We start from the raw sequence: 19,454 nt of genomic DNA on the forward strand, positions 1-19,454 counted from the left end.
CTGCTATGAGGCAGCGCTTTGTAATGTGACTGCTGATGCTGCTGCTGCTGCTGCTGATGCTGCTGATGCTGCTGTTGCTGATGCTGCTGCTGCTGCTGATGCTGCTGCTGCTGCTGCTGCTGCTGCTGATGCTGATGCTGCTGCTGCTGCTGCTCAGTGTCCTCTTGTTCTGACCCTGCGGTTAATGGTCCAGAACGACTCCACCTGCTCTGTAATATCAGCGGCTGAAGACACTTGCAGCCAAACTAATGGACGGACGAGCCGTGATTTAACAAAGAGCTCAAGGTCTGGAACCTTTTTAAAGAGCAAATCATCGACGTCAGAGCAGAAATACGATCGACATCATCTGTTGTTTTTTGTTGTTTTTATGTCCTCGTGATTCTTTGTTTTTTTTGCGGGTTAAGGAGGCGATAACTGAGCTAAACCCCATAAGAGTCATGTGACCGAGGACCATGGATGATTAAACACCATTTAGGGAGATGTTTGATGCTGTGTGTGTGTGTGTTTGTGTGTGTGTGGGTGTGTGTGTGTGTGTGTGTGTGTGTGTGATTAGAGACAATAATAACCACTGCAACGACTGGACATAAATATCAACTAAATGTGCGTTTGATTTGATTGATTATAACGTCTGTATATGAAAAAACTGGTTTACTTGAAGATGCCAATGTAGCCGCACGGATTTAACAGCATGAACGTAACCTCAAGAGCGTAACTGCAAGAACGTAACTGCAAGAACGTAACTGCAAGAACGTAACTGCATGAACGTAACTGCAAGAACGTAACCGCATGAACTTCACTGCAAGAATGTAACTGCTAGAACGTAACTGCAAGAACGTAACTGCATGAACGTAACTGCATGAACGTAACTGCAAGAATGTAACTCCAAGAACGTAACTGCAAGAACGTAATAGCACGTACGTAACCGCAGGAACGTAACTGCAGGAACGTAACTGCATGAACGTAACTGCAAGAACGTAATAGCACGTACATAACCGCAAGAACGTAACCGCAAGAACGTAACTGCATGAACGTAACTGCAAGAACGTAACTGCAAGAACGTAATAGCACGTACGTAACCGCAAGAACGCAACTGCATGAACGTAACTGCAAGAACGTAACTGCATGAACGTAACTGCATGAACGTAACTGCAAGAACGTAATAGCACGTACGTAACCGCAAGAACGTAACTGCATGAACGTAACCTCAAGGGCGTAACTGCAAGAACGTAATAGCACGTACGTAACCTCAAGAACGTAACTGCATGAACTAACTGCAAGAACGTAACCGCATGAACGTAACCTCAAGGGCGTAACTGCAAGAACGTAATAGCACGTACGTAACCGCAAGAACGTGACTGCGTGAACGTAACCTCAAGATCATAACTCTGGGTCGTCGTCTCTTATTGATATTAACGTTCACATTGACACGAGGGACGTGTGATTTCGCTTTTGTTACGTGAATATTTAAGCGTCCGTCTGGAAAACAAAGTAGAAAACTCTGAGTAAGTGAACGGTGTTGAATTCTCCTCGTCTGATTGATTCTGCTTCTGGTCGGGCGAGAGCGTTCATTATTCCTCGTTTCCATTCAAGTGGATAAAACGCGGCGCTGAATCGAGGCGAGCGGAGGCGGAGGTCGCGCTCACCTCGGTGAATGTGTTTGTGTGTGCGTGTGTGTGTGTGTGTGTGTGTGTGTGCACGATCGCCGCTCAATGACTCACATTCCTTTTTAATACGCAGCGATATAACGACCTTGGGATAAACGCACAGTCTGTTTCACACACTGAAAATCTCATTTACTGGGCTGTGATTCGATGATCTGCTCTGAGGGAACACACTCACCTTTTTACCCCCTTTTTCTCGTCTCTTTGTCCTTTTCCCTTTTCCCCCCTTTTCCCCCAACGTCACGTGACTGTGTTTGTGTTTGTGTTTGTGTTTGTGTTTGTGTTTGTGTCCAGGACGCGACGCGCGTGGTCAGCCCGGTCATCGACATCATCAACATGGACACGTTCGCCTACGTGGCTGCCTCTGCCGATCTGCGCGGAGGTGAGTGTGGAGATGATGTTTGCGTCGGAGGTTCCTTCAGTGTCCCGTCCCTCGCGACGAGTTCACGAACCTGTACTTTGTGCTGTTTTTTTTTTTTGAGGTTCTTTGTATCTACGGCCCTGTTCAGACCTGGTGTTAGCGTCGTAGTTCCCAGGCGCAACAACACCCTAACGTGGCGCGAAATCGCGTTTTTAAGGCCCCGCCCCAACACCTCCCCTAACCCTACATTTTTGCCCTAACCCTAAATTTTGCTCTGATGCGGGCTTAAAAAGAAGTGGAAGATGAAACTACCCATGATGCTTTGCGAATTCAGCGAGCCGGCTGATATTTTTCATCAAAGATGGCGGCCACATCTGCCGAGGAACAATTTCACAATCGTCGAAATGTGTTGGAATATGTTGGTTTGGTATACATCCAAAGAACCGTTGAGCTTTGAAAAGCAGCTAGCTAACTAGCTAGCTAGCGAGAGGCTACCGGCCGAGCGTCCCGAGAGAGGAAAACGCTCTCAGAGCACTCGGCAAATAGCCGCTAGCTAACCGAGTTTTTAATCCAACTCCTTCAAATGGGAAATGTCCAGCTTCTAACACTTCCAAGAATGTAACCGCATGAACGTAACCGCATGAACGTAACCGCATGAACGTAACCGCATGAACGTAATAGCATGAACGTAACCACAAGAACATAACAGCAAGAACGTAACTGTACGAAAGTAACCGCACCGATTTTACAGCATGAACGCAACTGCAAGAACGTAACCGCATGAACGTAACCTCAAGAGCGTAACTGCAAGAACGTAACTCGAATGTGATGATCGTCGAAATGTGTTGGAATATGTTGGTTTGGTATACGTCCAAAGGACCGTTGAGCTATCTAGCTAACTAGCTAGCTAGCGAGAGGCTACCCGCCGAGCGTCCCGAGAGAGGAAAGCGCTCTCGGAGCGCTCTGCAATTAGCCGCTAGCTAGCTCTGCTACATCTGGATAGTTTTGGCAGTCAGATTTCAGTCACATTCGTGATTTAGCATTTACGAACCGACCGGGGGGGCGAACCGACCGTCCTGTCTAGGTCAACCCTAATCCCCCATATTAGAAAAACTGGCTCAAGCCCGTTCAAAATGGAGGATTGAATGGGCTTCTGAACATTGTACAGATGACCACGCCTCCTTCTCCGCCCCTATCTCACTCGCCGCTCTCTGCCCAGTTCTGGGCATTTGTCAAAATCAGATCACATTAGTCGGAGTTCGGACCGGGGGATTGGGGGAAAATCTGACGTTCTCGCTCTTAAAAGCCACATTTTTGCTTTGGTTCCGTTTGGTAGAGTTCGGCACCTGGTTTTCCGTCGTACCAGAATAACCGACCCTTCCCTTTGGGGAACCAGACTAAAATGGTACAGTCCGATCAGCCGATTTGGCGACGGAAAAACTTGTTATTCAGAGCTGCTGGATGTAAAGGCCCCTGATGATGATGATGATGATGATGATGATGATGATGATGATGATGAAGCTCCTCTGGTTCCTCACTCACACACCTTCACGTTCTCAGAAGCCACTTTCCTGTAAGAGCTTCATCACCATCATCGCCATCATCGCGCTCTCTTTCCATTAGCTGGTCGTTGTCCAATCTTCGTCTCTTGGTAACAACAGTCTGCCAATCAATGCTGATAATAGACCTGTCCACACACACACACACACACACACACACACACACACACACACACACACACACACACACACACACACACGCGCGCACACACACGCACACACACCCGAGAATCGATGGTGATAGTTTGGCTCACAAAGGACATTTTAATTATAGATGAAGTCGTCGCTCATCGTATAGAAAGATGAGAATAAAATGGACTTTCATTGATCCACACACACACACACACACACACACACACACACACACACACACACACATGGGGGATGGGAGTGCAGTGACATCGTCTCCTTTAAATGGTAATTGTATACATATAAAAAAAACGACAGTAAAATGGTGACATTAAGCGTTTATCAGAGGTGAATCAGGTCACGTGACGATCAATAAATACGCCGTCGTCATCAGCAAAAGTGATGATCTGACATGTTTGACCTTCAGTTGACACGTTTTTACATGTGTTTTTCTTCTTTTATCGTTATTTTTACATCGACAGTGCACATTATTATTTATTATATAATGATACACCAGGCAGGATTTTGGACGGGATGTCCCTTTAACGTCAGTATCGTTTGTGTTCCCAGTAAAATTCGATTTCTTTTTTAAAAATCCTCTAAATAAAGACGTTTTCCCCGCGTCTCTAAATATAAACGATATTTCTGAACCGTCTGTTCTTTCTCTCAGGTTTCGACTGGAGTCTACATTTTAAGTGGGAGCAGCTGTCGCCGGAGCAGAGGAGTCGTCGAGGTGACCCCACCCAACCGATCAAGTAAGACACACACACACACACACACGCTGTGTCACGCACATACACACACACACATTATCACAAAGTATCTCGGAATGACTTGAAATTTACCATCATAATAGTCGGCATCGCCCTGAACAAGAATCCGTTGAAAATATTTGCAAATCTCTTAAGGAATATTTTTTATGAATTTTTGAAATTCAGCAAATGATCCATTTGCCCTGATCCAAATAAAAAAGTATCTTGGAATGACTCGAAATTTACCATCATAATAGTCGACATCACCCTGAACAAGGATCTGTTGAAAATATTTGCAAACCTCTTAAGGAATAATTTTCATGAATTTTTGAAATTCAGGAAATGATCCATTTTCCCTGATGCACTTTGACAGTGAGCTGAGTTTCTTCACAAAAACAAAAAGTATCTCGGAATGACTTGAAATTTACCATCATAATAGTCGACATCGCCCTGAACAAGGATCTGTTGAGAATATTTGCAAATCTCTTAAGGAATATTTTTTATGAATTTTTGAAATTCAGGAAATGATCCATTTGCCCTGATCCAAAAAAAAAAGTATCTTGGAATGACTCGAAATTTACCATCATAATAGTCGACATCACCCTGAACAAGGATCTGTTGAAAATATTTGCAAACCTCTTAAGGAATAATTTTCATGAATTTTTGAAATTCAGGAAATGATCCATTTGCCCTGATGCACTTTGACAGTGAGCTGAGTTTCTTCACAAAAACAAAAAGTATCTCGGAATGACTTGAAATGTACCATCATAATAGTCGACGTCGCCCTGAACAAGGATCTGTTGAAAATATTTGCAAACCTCTTAAGGAATAATTTTAATGAATTTTTGAAATTCTGGAAATGATCCATTCTTATTATTATTTTAACCTTTAAGTTCCTTATCGTGCTATAGCTGAAAAAGCTACTTTAGCTCCCACTATAGGAATACATACTTCCTATGGGCACACATTATGGGTAATGTAAAACGATCAAATATACATATAAGTGGAAATGAAGAAAGAAGAAGTGTGTTATAAATAAATAAATGTGTGAATAAAAAAAAATAAATAGATACACAAATTGTTAGAAAAGTTTGGTTGTGGGTGTTTTGACCTCAGGATCTTCACTTCCCATTTTCAAGCTTGAGTGGAGAGTTTTAATTGCTGCTAAATGTGGTCCCAGTGTGTGTGTGTGTGTGTGTGTGTGTGTGTGTGTGTGTGTGTGTGTGTTTGTGCAGCTCTTTAGAAAGAATATAAAATATAGAATATATTATATAATACTGACGACATTGTCACATCATCAGCATATAAAGAAATGAGGAGAGAGATTAAAGAGATGAATGTCACTGATGTCATTGATGTCACTGATGTCACTGATATCACTGATGTTACTGATGTTAATGATGTCACTGATATCACAGATATCACTGATGTTACTGATGTTACTGATGTTAATGATGTCACTGATATCACTGATATCACTGATGTCACTGATATCACTGATGTTACTGATGTTACTGATGTCACTGATATCACTGATATCACTGATGTCACTGATATCACTGATATCACTGATGTTACTGATGTTACTGATGTTACTGATATCACTGATATCACTGATATCACTGATTTTACTGATGTTACTGATGTTACTAATATCACTTATGTTACTGATGTTACTGATGTTACTGATGTCACTGATATCACTGATGTCACTGATATCACTGATATCACTGATGTCACTGATATCACAGATATCACTGATGTTACTGATGTTACTGATGTTAATGATGTCAATGATATCACTGATATCACTGATGTCACTGATATCACTGATGTTACTGATGTTACTGATGTCACTGATATCACTGATATCACTGATGTCACTGATATCACTGATATCACTGATGTTACTGATGTTACTGATATCACTGATATCACTGATTTTACTGATGTTACTGATGTTACTAATATCACTAATGTTACTGATGTTACTGATGTTACTGATGTCACTGATATCACTGATGTCACTGATATCACTGATGTTACTGATGTTACTGATGTCACTGATATCACTGATATCACTGATGTCACTGATATCACTGATGTCACTGATGTTACTGATGTCACTGATATCACTGATGTTACTGTTGTCATTGATGTCATTGATGTCATTGATGTCACTGATGTCACTGATATCACTGATATCACTGATGTTACTGATGTCACTGATGTCACTGATGTTACTGTTGTCACTGATATCATTGATGTCACTGACATCACTGACATCACTGATGTCACTGATATCACTGATATCACTGATGTTACTGATGTCACTGATGTCATTGATGTCACTGATATCACTGATGTTACTGATATCAATGATGTCATTGATGTCACTGATATCATTGATGTCATTGATGTCATTGATGTCACTGATGTCATTGATGTTTGTGTCTCTGTTGAAGTTCATTTACTTCAGTTTTACACAAAAAAGAAAAAAGCTAATCACTGATGCCTGACGAGTCATTGACTGTGAAGTGATGAACAAACAAACAAGGCAGAACGGCCACAGAGCACGCACTCACACACACACACACACACACACACACACACACACACACACACACACACACACACACACACACACACACACACACACACACACACACACACGCGTCTCCATAAGTCACAGATGGTGGCAGCAGACCAGAGTTACTGCTGTGCCAAGTTTTTGTGCATGTTTTTTTTTAGTAGAGGCGAGTGTTAAACACTCACAGATGGACGGGTGATGAGTGTGTGTGTGTGTGTGTGTGTGTGTGTGTGTGTGTGTGTGTGTGTGTGTGTGTGTGTGTGTGTGTGTTGCTGGATTGCAGCTTGTTTATTATGACTGACTGTCTCTTCTTGTCATTGTGCTGCTTCTGTCTTGTCAACCTGCAGAGGACTGAATCACTGTCCGTCTGGGACGCACTCACACACACACGCACACGCACACGCACGCACACACACACACACACACACACACACACACACACACACACACACACTGACGTCGTGTGTGGACAAACCATTTCCAGTTAATGTCACAGACCAAAACAACTTTAGCTCGTTGTTAACCGTACTGTTCCATCTCTCTCTCTTCCTCTTCCTCTTCCTCTTCCTCTTCCTCTTCCTCTTCCTCTTCCTCTTCCTGTCAGGACTCCCATCATCGCTGGAGGACTCTTTGTGATTGACAGGTCATGGTTCAATCACCTCGGCAAATATGACACGGCCATGGACATCTGGGGAGGAGAGAACTTTGGTGAGTGAGGAGGGAAGGAAGGAAGGAAGGAAGGAAGGAAGGAAGGAAGGAAGGAAGGAAGGAAGGAAGGTTTACAGTATCATCTGCTCCCTGTTGCTACCTGTGTGTGTGTGTGTGTGTGTGTGTGTGTGTGTGTGTGTGTGTGTGTGTGTGTGTGTGTGTGTGTGTGTGTGTGTGTGTGTGTGTGTGTGTGTGTTTGTGTGTGTGTGTGTGTGTGTGTGTGTGTGTGTGTGTGTGTGTGGAGATGGAGGAAAGCAGGCTTACAGTGTTTCATTGATCTAAGAGAAGCAGCAATACAGCAATCAGCAAACTGACACACACACACACACACACACACACATTGACACACACACGGACTCACACACACACACACACTCATTTGTGCTGTGTCAGTCTCACACTGACTCCCCTCGTTCTCCTTTGTTGTCTAGTGTTTCATCTTTGCTCCCATCGCTCCTCTTCCTCATCAAACTCTCTCACACACACACACACACACACACACACAGAGAGTCTGTAGAAAACTTTGAGTTCTCAGCTTCTCGTCCTTTGGGGGAAAACTCTGTTACTCTCATTCTCTCTGCTCTGAGTTTATATATATATATATATATTTTTATATATACATGTATATATATATATATATATATATATATAATGTAAATGTTGTGTACGTGTGCAGAGATCTCGTTCCGGGTGTGGCAGTGTGGAGGCAGCCTGGAGATCCTCCCTTGCAGCAGAGTTGGTCACGTCTTCAGGAAGAAACATCCGTACGTGTTTCCTGAAGGAAACGCAAACACGTACATCAAGTAAGAGGAAACATATATAACTGTGTTTGATTAAAGTATCATCTGAACATCGTCTGATGAGAGAGAGAGAGAATTATCATCAGTTTGACGACGTCATCCCAACGCGAGTGCTCGCTGTGAACTGCACCAGTAGAGGGCGCTCCAAGGTGGAGCACTGGTTAAAACTAAATAACATGTAGTTAAATAAATGAGAAATGTTTCTGCGTGAAAGAAACTCAGTAAGTAAAAAAAAGTAAAACCTTTTTTTTTAAGTAAAAAGTGGAAAAAGAAAAAATTTTCAGAAAAAAAAATTCCCAAAAAAGTAAAAATTGAAAAAGGGTTTCTTTTTTTTCAAAAAAGTAATCTTTGAAAAAAAAAAATTTCAGAATAAATATTTTAAGTAAAATCATTTTTAAGTAAGTTTTTTTTTCAAAAAAGGTAAAAATTTAAAAAAAAAAATTTAAACTTATTATTTTTTTCAAAAAGCTATTTTTTTAAAAAAATGTTTTAAATATTTTTTTTTTTCTAAAAGTTTTTTTTCAGTTACATTTTTTTTTATTAAATGTTAGTTTTTTCAAAAAAAACAAAAACATTTCAGAATAAATATTTGTTTATTTTTATATCTAAAATAATTTTTTTCCCCAAAAAAAATGTTTGGAATATTTTTTTTTTCCCAAAATTTTTTTTTTTTAGGTAAAAACTTTTTACTAAAAGTTTTTTTTTTCAAATAAAGTTTTTTATATATATAAAAAGTATTTAAAAAAATAAGTAAAAATTGAAAAAAATTGAAAAACTTATTTTTCTTCAAAAAGAAAATATTTTTTTTCCAAAATAAAATGTTTTCGAATAATTTTTTTTCCAAAAAGTTAAAAATTGTTTTTAAATAAAAACTTTTTTCTTAAAAGTATGTTTTTTTCAAATGAAGTTATTTTTTCTTTTTTAAAGTATTTTTTTCTTTAAAAGTCCTTCTTTCTCAGGGTCACATTCCTGCCTCTCTTAAAGTGAGTGATAGTGAATGGACGTGACCTCGCTCTGCAGCGCTGAACAAACTTTATTTATAACAGCTTTAAAAACAAACACAGTGCAGTGATTGACCCTGTTCTTCCCTCTTTAGTCGTATATTCTCACGATTATCCGTCAACTCTCTGCTTTTTTTCCCAGGCTGTAAAACATAAACAATAACAGTGAAGCAGACGTTCAGACTTCCTGCTCTAATCCTTCACCGCGTTTTCACACTCGCACACAAACTCGTAATAATAACGACGACAACGATGATAAAAGCCTGTGATTCACTGCTGGAAACACGAGCCGTCGTTGTTAGAGTGGATTTACAGCTGCCTCGGAGCCTTTGAGCTGAGAGGACGATATTATCCTATTAACATAAGCTGTATTCTACACACACACACACACACACACACACACACACACACACACACACACACACACACACACACACACACACACACACACACACACACACACACACAGTTCAAACAGAAGGATGTTTACAGGCTGTACAATAATCCATTAACAGCACTAATGTGCTCACGCTGCACGTGAACCGATCTCCTCGAAAATGGATTAATCCAAAATTACAATAAAACGCCGACTCTGTTCAGATTAGGATTATTATTTACTACTCTGGATAAAATACAGTGAAGAAGAAGAAGAATGAGTAACAATCTCACTGTTAGACAGACTTTAACAACATGAAGTTTGTAAACCACTCACTCTCCCACACCAAAGCCCATAGAGAAAATTGATTTTCTCTATGGGCTTTGGTGTGGGAGAGTGAGTGGTTTACAAACTTCAGTTTCCTGTTGGAAAACCTCATAAAATCTACGTCAGATTAAGTCGATAATCTCTTAAGAACGTGTTTTTACGTCTTTATCTTCACTGTTAGACAGACTCTACCAACAGGAAACTGAAGTTTGTAAACCACTCACTCTCCCACACCAAAGCCCATAGAGAAAACCAGTGATTTTAGCTCAAGGGGACACAGGAGCTGCTGGGTCTACTGCTGCCTCGTGTGGTCACTTTGTGACACTGAAGTTAACCTAAATGAAGATTTTCTTAAGCCGAGGCAGCAGTGGATCAACAACTCCTGTGTCTCTGTGACGTTAAAATCACTGGTTTTCTCTATGGGCTTTGGTGTGGGAGAGTGAGTGGTTTAAGATAATGTAGATTACTTTATAGTAACACGAATCTTCAGCTCGTGCAGTTTCTCCGTAAACATGACGTTAAAGTGGTTATTGTCAGATTTTATTTTGTTATCCTGCAGTAAACAAAGTCCCCGCGGTCACAACACGGTAGATTTGACTGATGGATTCAAACCAAAACAAACCCAGACACAGTGAAGCATTCTGGGAAATGATGGAGTGAAGTCAGGAGTACGAGCAGAGTCAGAGTCAGGCTGAGATTACAGTTCTCCATCACTGAAGAACTCCAGGGATCCACTGAACGTCTCCGACGCCTGATTCATCTCTCACATTATTCCTTTAAACGCCGTCGCTCGCTCGTAAACCTCAGCCTGTGAGCAAGGCATTAGCGCAGCGGCCGGGGGTTGGGAGTTCTATTCCCCCCGGGAACGCCAACTCATCCTCACACTAACGCTGCTCTTTCCTCCACCACCGTTACCACGGCAACATCTGCTCTGAGAGGAAGACGCCGCTCGTTTGTGTCCCAGTGGACTGATGATGATGATGATGATGGTGGTGATATGGCAGAAATGAACGGGTGAAAAAAGGAGTGAACGGGTGAAAAAATTTGTAAATGGGTGAAAAGAAGAAAAGAAGTGAACGGGTGAAAAGAAAGGGAGTGAACAGGTGAAAAAATTAGTGAATGGGTGAAAAGAAGAAAAGAAGTGAATGAGTGAAAAGAAGTGAACGGGTGAAAAGAAGAAATGAAGTGAATGTGTGAAAAGAAGCTAGTGAATAGGTGAAAAAATTAGTGAATGGGTGAAAAGAAGTGAACGGAAAGAAGTGAACGGGTGAAAAGAAGAAAAATGGTGAATGAGTGAAAAACGGAGTGAACGGGTGAAAAGAAGTGAATGGGTGAAAAGAAAGGGAGTGAACGGGTGAAAAGAAGTAAACGGGTGAAAAGAAGAAACTAAATAAATGGGTGAAAAGAAGTGAAGGGTTGAAAAAAGGAGTGAATGGGTGAAAAGAAGAAACTAAATGAATGGGTGAAAAGAAGTGAAGGGGTGAAAAAAGGAGTGAACGGGTGAAAAGAAGAAAAGAAGTGAATGAGTGAAAAGAAGTGAACGGGTGAAAAGAAGAAAAGAAGTGAACGGGTGAAAAACGGAGTGAATGGGTGAAAAGAAAAAAAGAAGTGAATGGGTGAAAAGAAAGGGAGTGAACGGGTGAAAAGAAGAAAAGAGGTGAATGGTTGAAAATAAGAAAAGAAGTGAATGGGTGAAAAGAAAGGGAGTGAACGGGTGAAAAGAAGTGAATGGGTAAAAAGAAGAAAAGAAGTGAACGGGTGAAAAGAAAGGGAGTGAACGGGTGAAAAGAAGTGAACGGGTGAAAAGAAGAAAAGAAATGAATGGGTGAAAAGAAGAAAAGAAGTGAATGGGTGAAAAGAAAGGGAGTGAACGGGTGAAAAGAAGTGAACGGGTAAAAAGAAGAAAAGAAATGAACGGGTGAAAAGAAGTGAACGGGTGAAAAGAAGAAAAGAAATGAATGGGTGAAAAGAAGAAAAGAAGTGAATGGGTGAAAAGAAAGGGAGTGAACGGGTGAAAAGAAGTGAACGGGTAAAAAGAAGAAAAGAAATGAACGGGTGAAAAGAAAGGGAGTGAACGGGAGAAAAAAGGAGTGAACGGTTGAAAAGAGGAAAAGAAGTGAACCGGTGAAATTTTTTTCATTGTTCACTTACTCTTTCATCGGACTTTGGAACGAGTTTGTGACTGAGTTTCATTGTGATCCGATGAATTTTTCCAGAATGACACTTTATTTACACATTTTGTGTTCCCAGTAGCCACGACTGCGTAATAACGTGCTCAGACAGTCGTTGCTCCACCTGCTGGTAACAGGAAGTACGCCTTCAGTATCATAATAACATAGTTTCCTCTGTGTGAAGTGTTCGTCACTCTGACATCACTAATGATTGGTGGAGGCTCTCTAGCGCCACACGGTGGCACTTTTAACATTTTTTTTTTTTGTGTGAAAATTGTGGTATTTTGAAACTGCATTTGTGTTTTCCTGTATTTCCTGGTTGTGTTTCGATAAAATGTGTGTGTGTGTGTTTGTGTGTGTGTGTGTTTCCAGGAACACGCGTCGCACAGCTGAAGTGTGGATGGACGACTTTCGTCTTTTTTACTACTCCGCTCGTCCGGCAGCTCGAGGGAAATCCTACGGCGAGTAAGAACAAACGCACAAACACAAACAAAAACACACAAAGTGCGAGACAAACGGACGACGTTAAGAGCTAACGCTAACGCTAACGCTCGCTCGTGAGTCTAAATGTCAGTGTTTATCAGTCTGACTCGAGTAAACGCTGACATTTAAACACAGCGGCACATGTCTGCAGACTCATGGACGTGTGTGTGTGTGTGTGTGTGTGTGTGTGTGTGTGTGTGTGTGTGTGTGTGTGTGTGTGTGTGTGTGTGTGTGTGTGTGTGTGTGTCGTCAGTGTCCGAGGCCGAGTGGAACTTCGCAAAAAGCTCAAGTGCAAATCTTTCCAGTGGTATCTGGACAACGTTTACCCGGAGCTCAAGTAAGTCGTTTATTATTATTATCATTATTATTATTATTATCATTATTATTATTATTATTATTATCATTATTATGATTAGTCTTATTATTATAATATATATATATATATATATATAAAACAACATATATTTACTGCAGCTGTGCAGTGGATCTCAGAGCTGATGTATAAAAGAATATAAAACACCAACTTCTGCTTTTCCCATTTTTTAATAACGCGCTGTTTTTGATCCGTCTCTTGTCTTTCGGGATTCTGTGCCTCGCCTTTAATATCCTCAACCCCCCCACACACACACACACACACACACACACACACACACACACACAATTCACACAGAATCTGATCAAATAATAAAATAAAAAAAGATGAAAGTCCACAGAGGCAGCGTAAGTCAGTGAAAGCACTCACTCACTCTCCCACACCAAAGCCCATAGAGAAAACCAGTGATTTTTAGCTCGCGGGGACACAGGAGCTGCTGGTCTACTGCTGCCTCGTGTGGTCACTTTGTGTCACTGAGGTTAATCTGAGTGAAGCCGAAACAAGCCGAATTGACGAAATAAGACATTCGAACGTAGTGATGGAGGCAGCAGTGGATCAACAACTCCTGTGTCTCTGTGATGTTAAAATCACTGGTTTTCTCTATGGGCTTTGGTGTCGGAGAGTGAGTGACTTTACAAACTTCAGTTTCCTGTTGGAAAACGTAATAAAATCTACGTCAGTTTAAGTCTACGACATCCTAAGGACACGTTCACGTCTTTATTTCACCGTTAGACAGACTTTTCTAACCACTCACTCTCCCACACCAAAGCCCATAGAGAAAACCAGTGATTTTTAGCTCACGGGGACACAGGAGCTGCTGGTCTACTGCTGCCTCGTGTGGTCACTTTGTGTCACTGAGGTTAATCTAAATGAAGATTTTTAAAAGCTGAATTCACAAAATAAGACTTTTGAACTTATTGACAAAGGAAGCAGTGGATCAACAACTCCTGTGTGTTGTGATGTTAAAATCACTGGTTTTCTCTATGGGCTTTGGTGTGGGAGAGTGAGTGAGTTTACAAACTTCAGTTTCCTGTTGGAAAAATGCTGGTTTAACGCTGCGAATATAATCTTAAAATAACACAGACTTAGATTATTGGTGATGGGCTTCACACTTAAAGAAAAAAAAAAAAAACTGAACTTTGCCCTTTAATTACACACACACACACACACACACACACACACACACACACACACACACACACACACACACACACACACACACACACACTTTTGCACTAACACTGCTTTCAAGCACAAAAACAAGCTAGTACTCTTTAAGACACATAAGTGCTCTCATTTAAGATCGTCCACACACACACACACACACACACACACACACACACACACACACACACACACACACACACACACACACACACACTTAAATACCCATTTATCCACTGGAGGCCAGCGTTAATCCCCAGGAACAGAATTAGCCGGCTTGCTCTCGGGGGGGGGGGGGGCCTGACCCTTCTGACGCGGAATAACCTTTAACGGGTTATTAAAACGTAGCGAGATAGCAGATTAAATTAACGCCGCGCAGCTTAAGCCCGAGTTTACGGCGCGAGACGGAGAAAGTTCGTCAAAGGGAGGAGATTGTGAAGGAAAAGTTTGGCGAAGTGATGACTTCAGGGGGGTTTTCTTAAAGGGCCGGCGCTCAATTAACCAAGGTATCTCGATGTCGCTAATGAGGTCAAAGGTCATTCGTGTTTTCAACCAGAAAAAAAACACACATTTGGATGAGAGGGAGGAGCTTGGGACGAAATGAGGGGCGGAGCTTACCATAGCTTCACCATAGCCCCGCCCCCAAAGCACCGCCTCTTTTGTGGTCCGTTTAACTCTGAATGAGAACATAATTTTTTTTAAGACGTGAAACTAGCATATAAATTATCGTAGACATATAATCTAGTGGAGTCGCCCCCTGATGGACAATCAAGGGAATTGCAGACACTTCACTACGCACATATTTTACCTCTCCTTTAAAGACTTTAAATAAATAATGTAAACAAATCACTAAATATAATATATCTCTATGGTTTTTTGGGGGTGTAAGTGTCTCGTTGACCGAAGCCCTCTGGGCGTTTTTCCGGGTTTTCAGGGTTCCCGATGATTCCGACTCTCAGTCCGGGATCATCAAACAGAGGCAGAACTGTCTGGAGTCTCGCAGTGAGGACGGTCAGGAGCTGCCCGTCCTCACTCTGGCCCCCTGCATCGGCAAAGAAGGCGTGCCCGCCATCAACCAGGTGAGTCCACCGCCGGGTGAGTCCACTTCCGGGTGAGTCCACCTCCTGGTGGGTCCACCTCCGGGTGAGTCCACCTCCGGGTGAGTCCACTTCCGGGTGAGTCCACCTCCTGGTGGGTCCACCTCCGGGTGAGTCCACCTCCGGGTGACTCCACCTCCGGGTGAGTCCACCTCCAGGTGAGTCAACCTCCAGGTGAGTCCACCTCCGGGTGAGTCCACCTCCGGGTGAGTCCACCTCCGGGTGAGTCCACCTCCGGGTGAGTCCACCTCCTGGTGGGTCCGTCTCCGGGTGAGTCCACCTCCGGGTGAGTCGAGTCCACCTCCAGGTGACTCCACCTCCGGGCGAGTCCACTTCCAAGTGACTCCACCTCCAGGTGTTTGTCAGACTCTCTGAGTATTCCAGAAGAAGTCATTGTTTGCCATTGTTAGCACATTGTTAGCACATTGTTAGCACATTGTTAGCACATTGTTAGCACATTGTTAGCACATTGTTAGCCATCGCTAGCAGTACCAGACATTAAAAATAAACACAAACAAAAAATCGTACAACGTGTTACGACTGATTCACTGCGAAAAGACAAAAGTGTTGTTGACGCTAAACTTAGCACGTAGCACCAGTTGGTGAGGCGATCCGGCTTATGGGGGCATTTTTAAAATGTATTTATTTTAAATTTCCGGCGAGTCACCCGGAAATTCCGACTTACGGCTACAACTGAAACGCACCACACAGCGAGCATCTGTGCTAATATGCTAACTCTGCCCATGCTAATTTAACGAACGCAAAACAAAACAATACGTTAGACTTCAAATAAACAAAAAATAATTCAAAGTAACAAGCAGCTAAAAATCGACAGTTAGATTATACGCCAAGTCCTTTCAAAATAAAACTTCCTGTCAAACAGGAAATAGTAAAAAGTTCACTTCAATACACACTAATGATGCTAAACGTAGCAGAGCCATTTGCGTTGGTGAGGCGATCTGACTTAAGGAGGCTTTTTTTTTTGTAATTTACGACGAGCCACTCGGAAATTCTGACTTACGACTTCAACTGAAACGCACCACACAGCGAGATAAGCATCTATGCTAATATGCTAACTCTGCCCGTGCTAATGTAACGTACGCAAAACAAAACAATACGTTAGACTCTTCAAATAAACATAACCATATGTATTTAAAAGTAACAAGCAGCTAAACATTTACAGTTACAACAAGTTAAATTTCAAAATAAGACTTCCTGTCAAACAGGAAATAGTGAAACAGTGATCCTAATGAGGCAGGAATCAATTTCTGAGGAACTGGATTAAGTTTAGAGGGAAAAAAAACGCTTTGATAAAACAGTTCAGACGAATGTGTGTGTGTGTGTGTGTGTGTGTGTGTGTGTGTGTGTGTGTGTGTGTGTGTGTGTGTGTGTGTGTGTGTGTGTGTGTGTGTGTGTGCGTGTGTGTGTGCAGTAATTAATACCCAGAGGATGTTCATTATTCCGAGTGTGCAGTGAGTGTGGAGGTTGTGATCCGCTCTAACAAGCTGCTGCTGCTGCTGCTGCCGCCGCTCATAAGCCTCCAGGCCGCAGAAAGCCGACTGCGTCTGGAAGGTCGTCGGTTCAAATCCCCGAACGCTCACCGGGACGCGTGCGAGAGAAACTCTGGGTTATCAAACGCCGCAGGCGAGAGAAGGATTCCTAATCCCCCGTGTCCGTGTTGTGAAGGTCTGAGCGTGAAGTGAACGTTCTACTTCTGAGACGACGAGGAAAATAAAGAAAAGAGGCTTTTATTTTGTCTGAGTTACTGACACCAGATTAAATCAGGGATTAAATCTGTGGATTAAAGCCGCACACGGTTTGTTTCTCTGGACTCAGGATCAGTTTCTCTTTACATTTCCCTTAACAAGCTTGTTTTCCCTTAATTACATTGGTTTTTGCATTAACATCCACTTTTCCCTTAAAGTCTGTGTTTTTCCTCAACGTCCATGTTTTTCCCTTCACTTTGCTGGTTTCCCTTAACCATGTTTTTCCTTAATATTCATAATTTTCCCATTGACAAATGCTTTTCCCTTAACGTCCATGTTTTCCCTTAATGTCCACGTTTTCCCTTAATGTCAACGTTTTCCCTTAACATCCATGTTTTTCCTTTACGTCCATGTTTTTCCTTTACATCCATGTTTTTCCCTTAACGTCCATTTTTTCCCTTAACGTCCCTGTTTTCCCTTAACTTCCATGTATTTTTCCCTTAACGTCCATTTTTTCCCTTAACGTCCCTGTTATCCCTTAACTTCCATGTTTTCCCTTAACGTCCCTGTTTTCCCTTAACTTCCATGTTTTTCCTTAACGTCCATGTTTTCCCTTAACATCCATGTTTTTCCCTTAACGTCCATTTTTTCCCTTAACATCCATGTTTTTCCTTAATGTCCATGTTTTTCCCTTAACATCCTTGTTTTTCCTTAACATCCTTGTTTTTCCTTAATATCCATGTTTTTCATTTACGTCCATGTTTTTCCTTTAACGTCCCTGTTTTCCCTTAACTTCCATTTTTCCTTAACATTCATAATTTTCCCATTTACATATGTTTTTCCCTTAACGTCCATTTTTTCCATTAACGTCCATGTTTTCCCTTAATGTCCATGTTTTTCCCTTAACATCCGTGTTTATCTCTTCACTTTCTTTGTTTCCCTTAACCATCTTTTCCCTGAACATCCATGTTTTCCCTTAACTTAAATAAATTGAGTAAAAAGTACTTGTTTATGTTCTGACCTCAGTCAACATCTAATACTATCATTTATTTATTTATATTATTAATGAAGCAGGAATAAAACTCATAGAGACGTCCAGTAGAGGCAGCAGATCATAGAAGTTAAAAAGAGACAAAATACGGTTCAAATAAACTTAAAATATATAGAATGCAACATAAAAATCTGATAATTTACAATAAAATCAATATTAAAGTCCAGTTTAAGTCGTTTATCCCAATTTCACTGACTATAAACCTGTTTTTCAAAATAAGAGCCACCTACTGGTAACAGGAAGTAACAAACACACTTATTTTTCAGCTTAATTTCAGCTGCCATGTTTTTTTTAAACAGCACAAATTCAAAACCTGGAGAAATCAATTCCAGGACCAGAGCGTGAGTCCAATCTGTGAAGCCACAGCGGCAGAAAGTCCACCGGCGTGATTGTTACGTCAATCATCCGCATTCAAATGTGTCGCATTAATGGCACCGTTCATTGTGTGTGACAGAGCGGAAACACACACACACACACACACACACACGCACATGGAGTGACAGGCGTGAAACCACGAGGCGGCCGAGCTACAGGAATATGGCTCCGATCATAATGTAAACGGTTTCTGCTGCCGTAGCTCAGCTCAGGCGGAAAAAACAAAGCGCTAACGCTAACGCGGCTCCGTGTCCACGTCGTTGTTTTTACGCATCGACGGATTAACGTCTGCTGAAGCTGAAGCCGGAACTCGGGGCCGTCAAATCCGTGACATTTGAGTTTCTGTCATTTTAACCGAAATCTAAGCCAACTGTGACGCCACGTGGAATCCTCGTTTTCCCCGACGTCTTTTTTTACGCTACAGCACCGATTAACCTCCTGTGTCGGCCTCTCTGTCTCAGTCTCAGCTCAATAAATCAATCACAGTGAAGTCAAACCTCCACAGTGGTTCAGACGCTCGCCATAAACATGAGGACGACGCTAACACCGACGCCGCCTCCGCGTCCTGACGCCGTCGCTTCATTTCCTCAATTAGCATGATTTATACCCCCGGACGCATAATAACAGATCGTAAAAAAATCTAAGTCACGTCCCGCTCTGAAGCGTACGACTGACAGACTGACAGACAGCTTTACTGACGCTATAAAGGTCTGGACAAGAGTTAGCATTAGCGCTGGGCAGCGTTAACGCATGATGTGCTTCCATGACGA

The 19,454-nt window shown here is 41.8% G+C and overlaps 1 protein-coding gene across 4 annotated transcripts in view; it reads left to right on the top strand.

The window, feature by feature from the left end:
• Positions 1–19,454, top strand: part of galnt14 (UDP-N-acetyl-alpha-D-galactosamine:polypeptide N-acetylgalactosaminyltransferase 14 (GalNAc-T14)) — a 106,061-nt gene that overhangs the window by 80,344 nt on the left and 6,263 nt on the right. For all 4 annotated transcript variants that reach the window (XM_083898389.1, XM_083898390.1, XM_083898391.1 and 1 more), the window contains exons 7-13: positions 1,956–2,043; positions 4,381–4,465; positions 7,657–7,760; positions 8,437–8,563; positions 12,808–12,900; positions 13,172–13,255; positions 15,390–15,534. In XM_083898389.1, the coding sequence (XP_083754515.1) occupies positions 1,956–2,043; positions 4,381–4,465; positions 7,657–7,760; positions 8,437–8,563; positions 12,808–12,900; positions 13,172–13,255; positions 15,390–15,534 (726 nt within the window). The remainder of the gene's footprint in view (positions 1–1,955; positions 2,044–4,380; positions 4,466–7,656; positions 7,761–8,436; positions 8,564–12,807; positions 12,901–13,171; positions 13,256–15,389; positions 15,535–19,454) is intronic.

This window comes from Microchirus variegatus, assembly GCF_963457635.1.
Source record: "Microchirus variegatus genome assembly, chromosome: 12".
NCBI classification, from domain to species: domain Eukaryota; kingdom Metazoa; phylum Chordata; class Actinopteri; order Pleuronectiformes; family Soleidae; genus Microchirus; species Microchirus variegatus.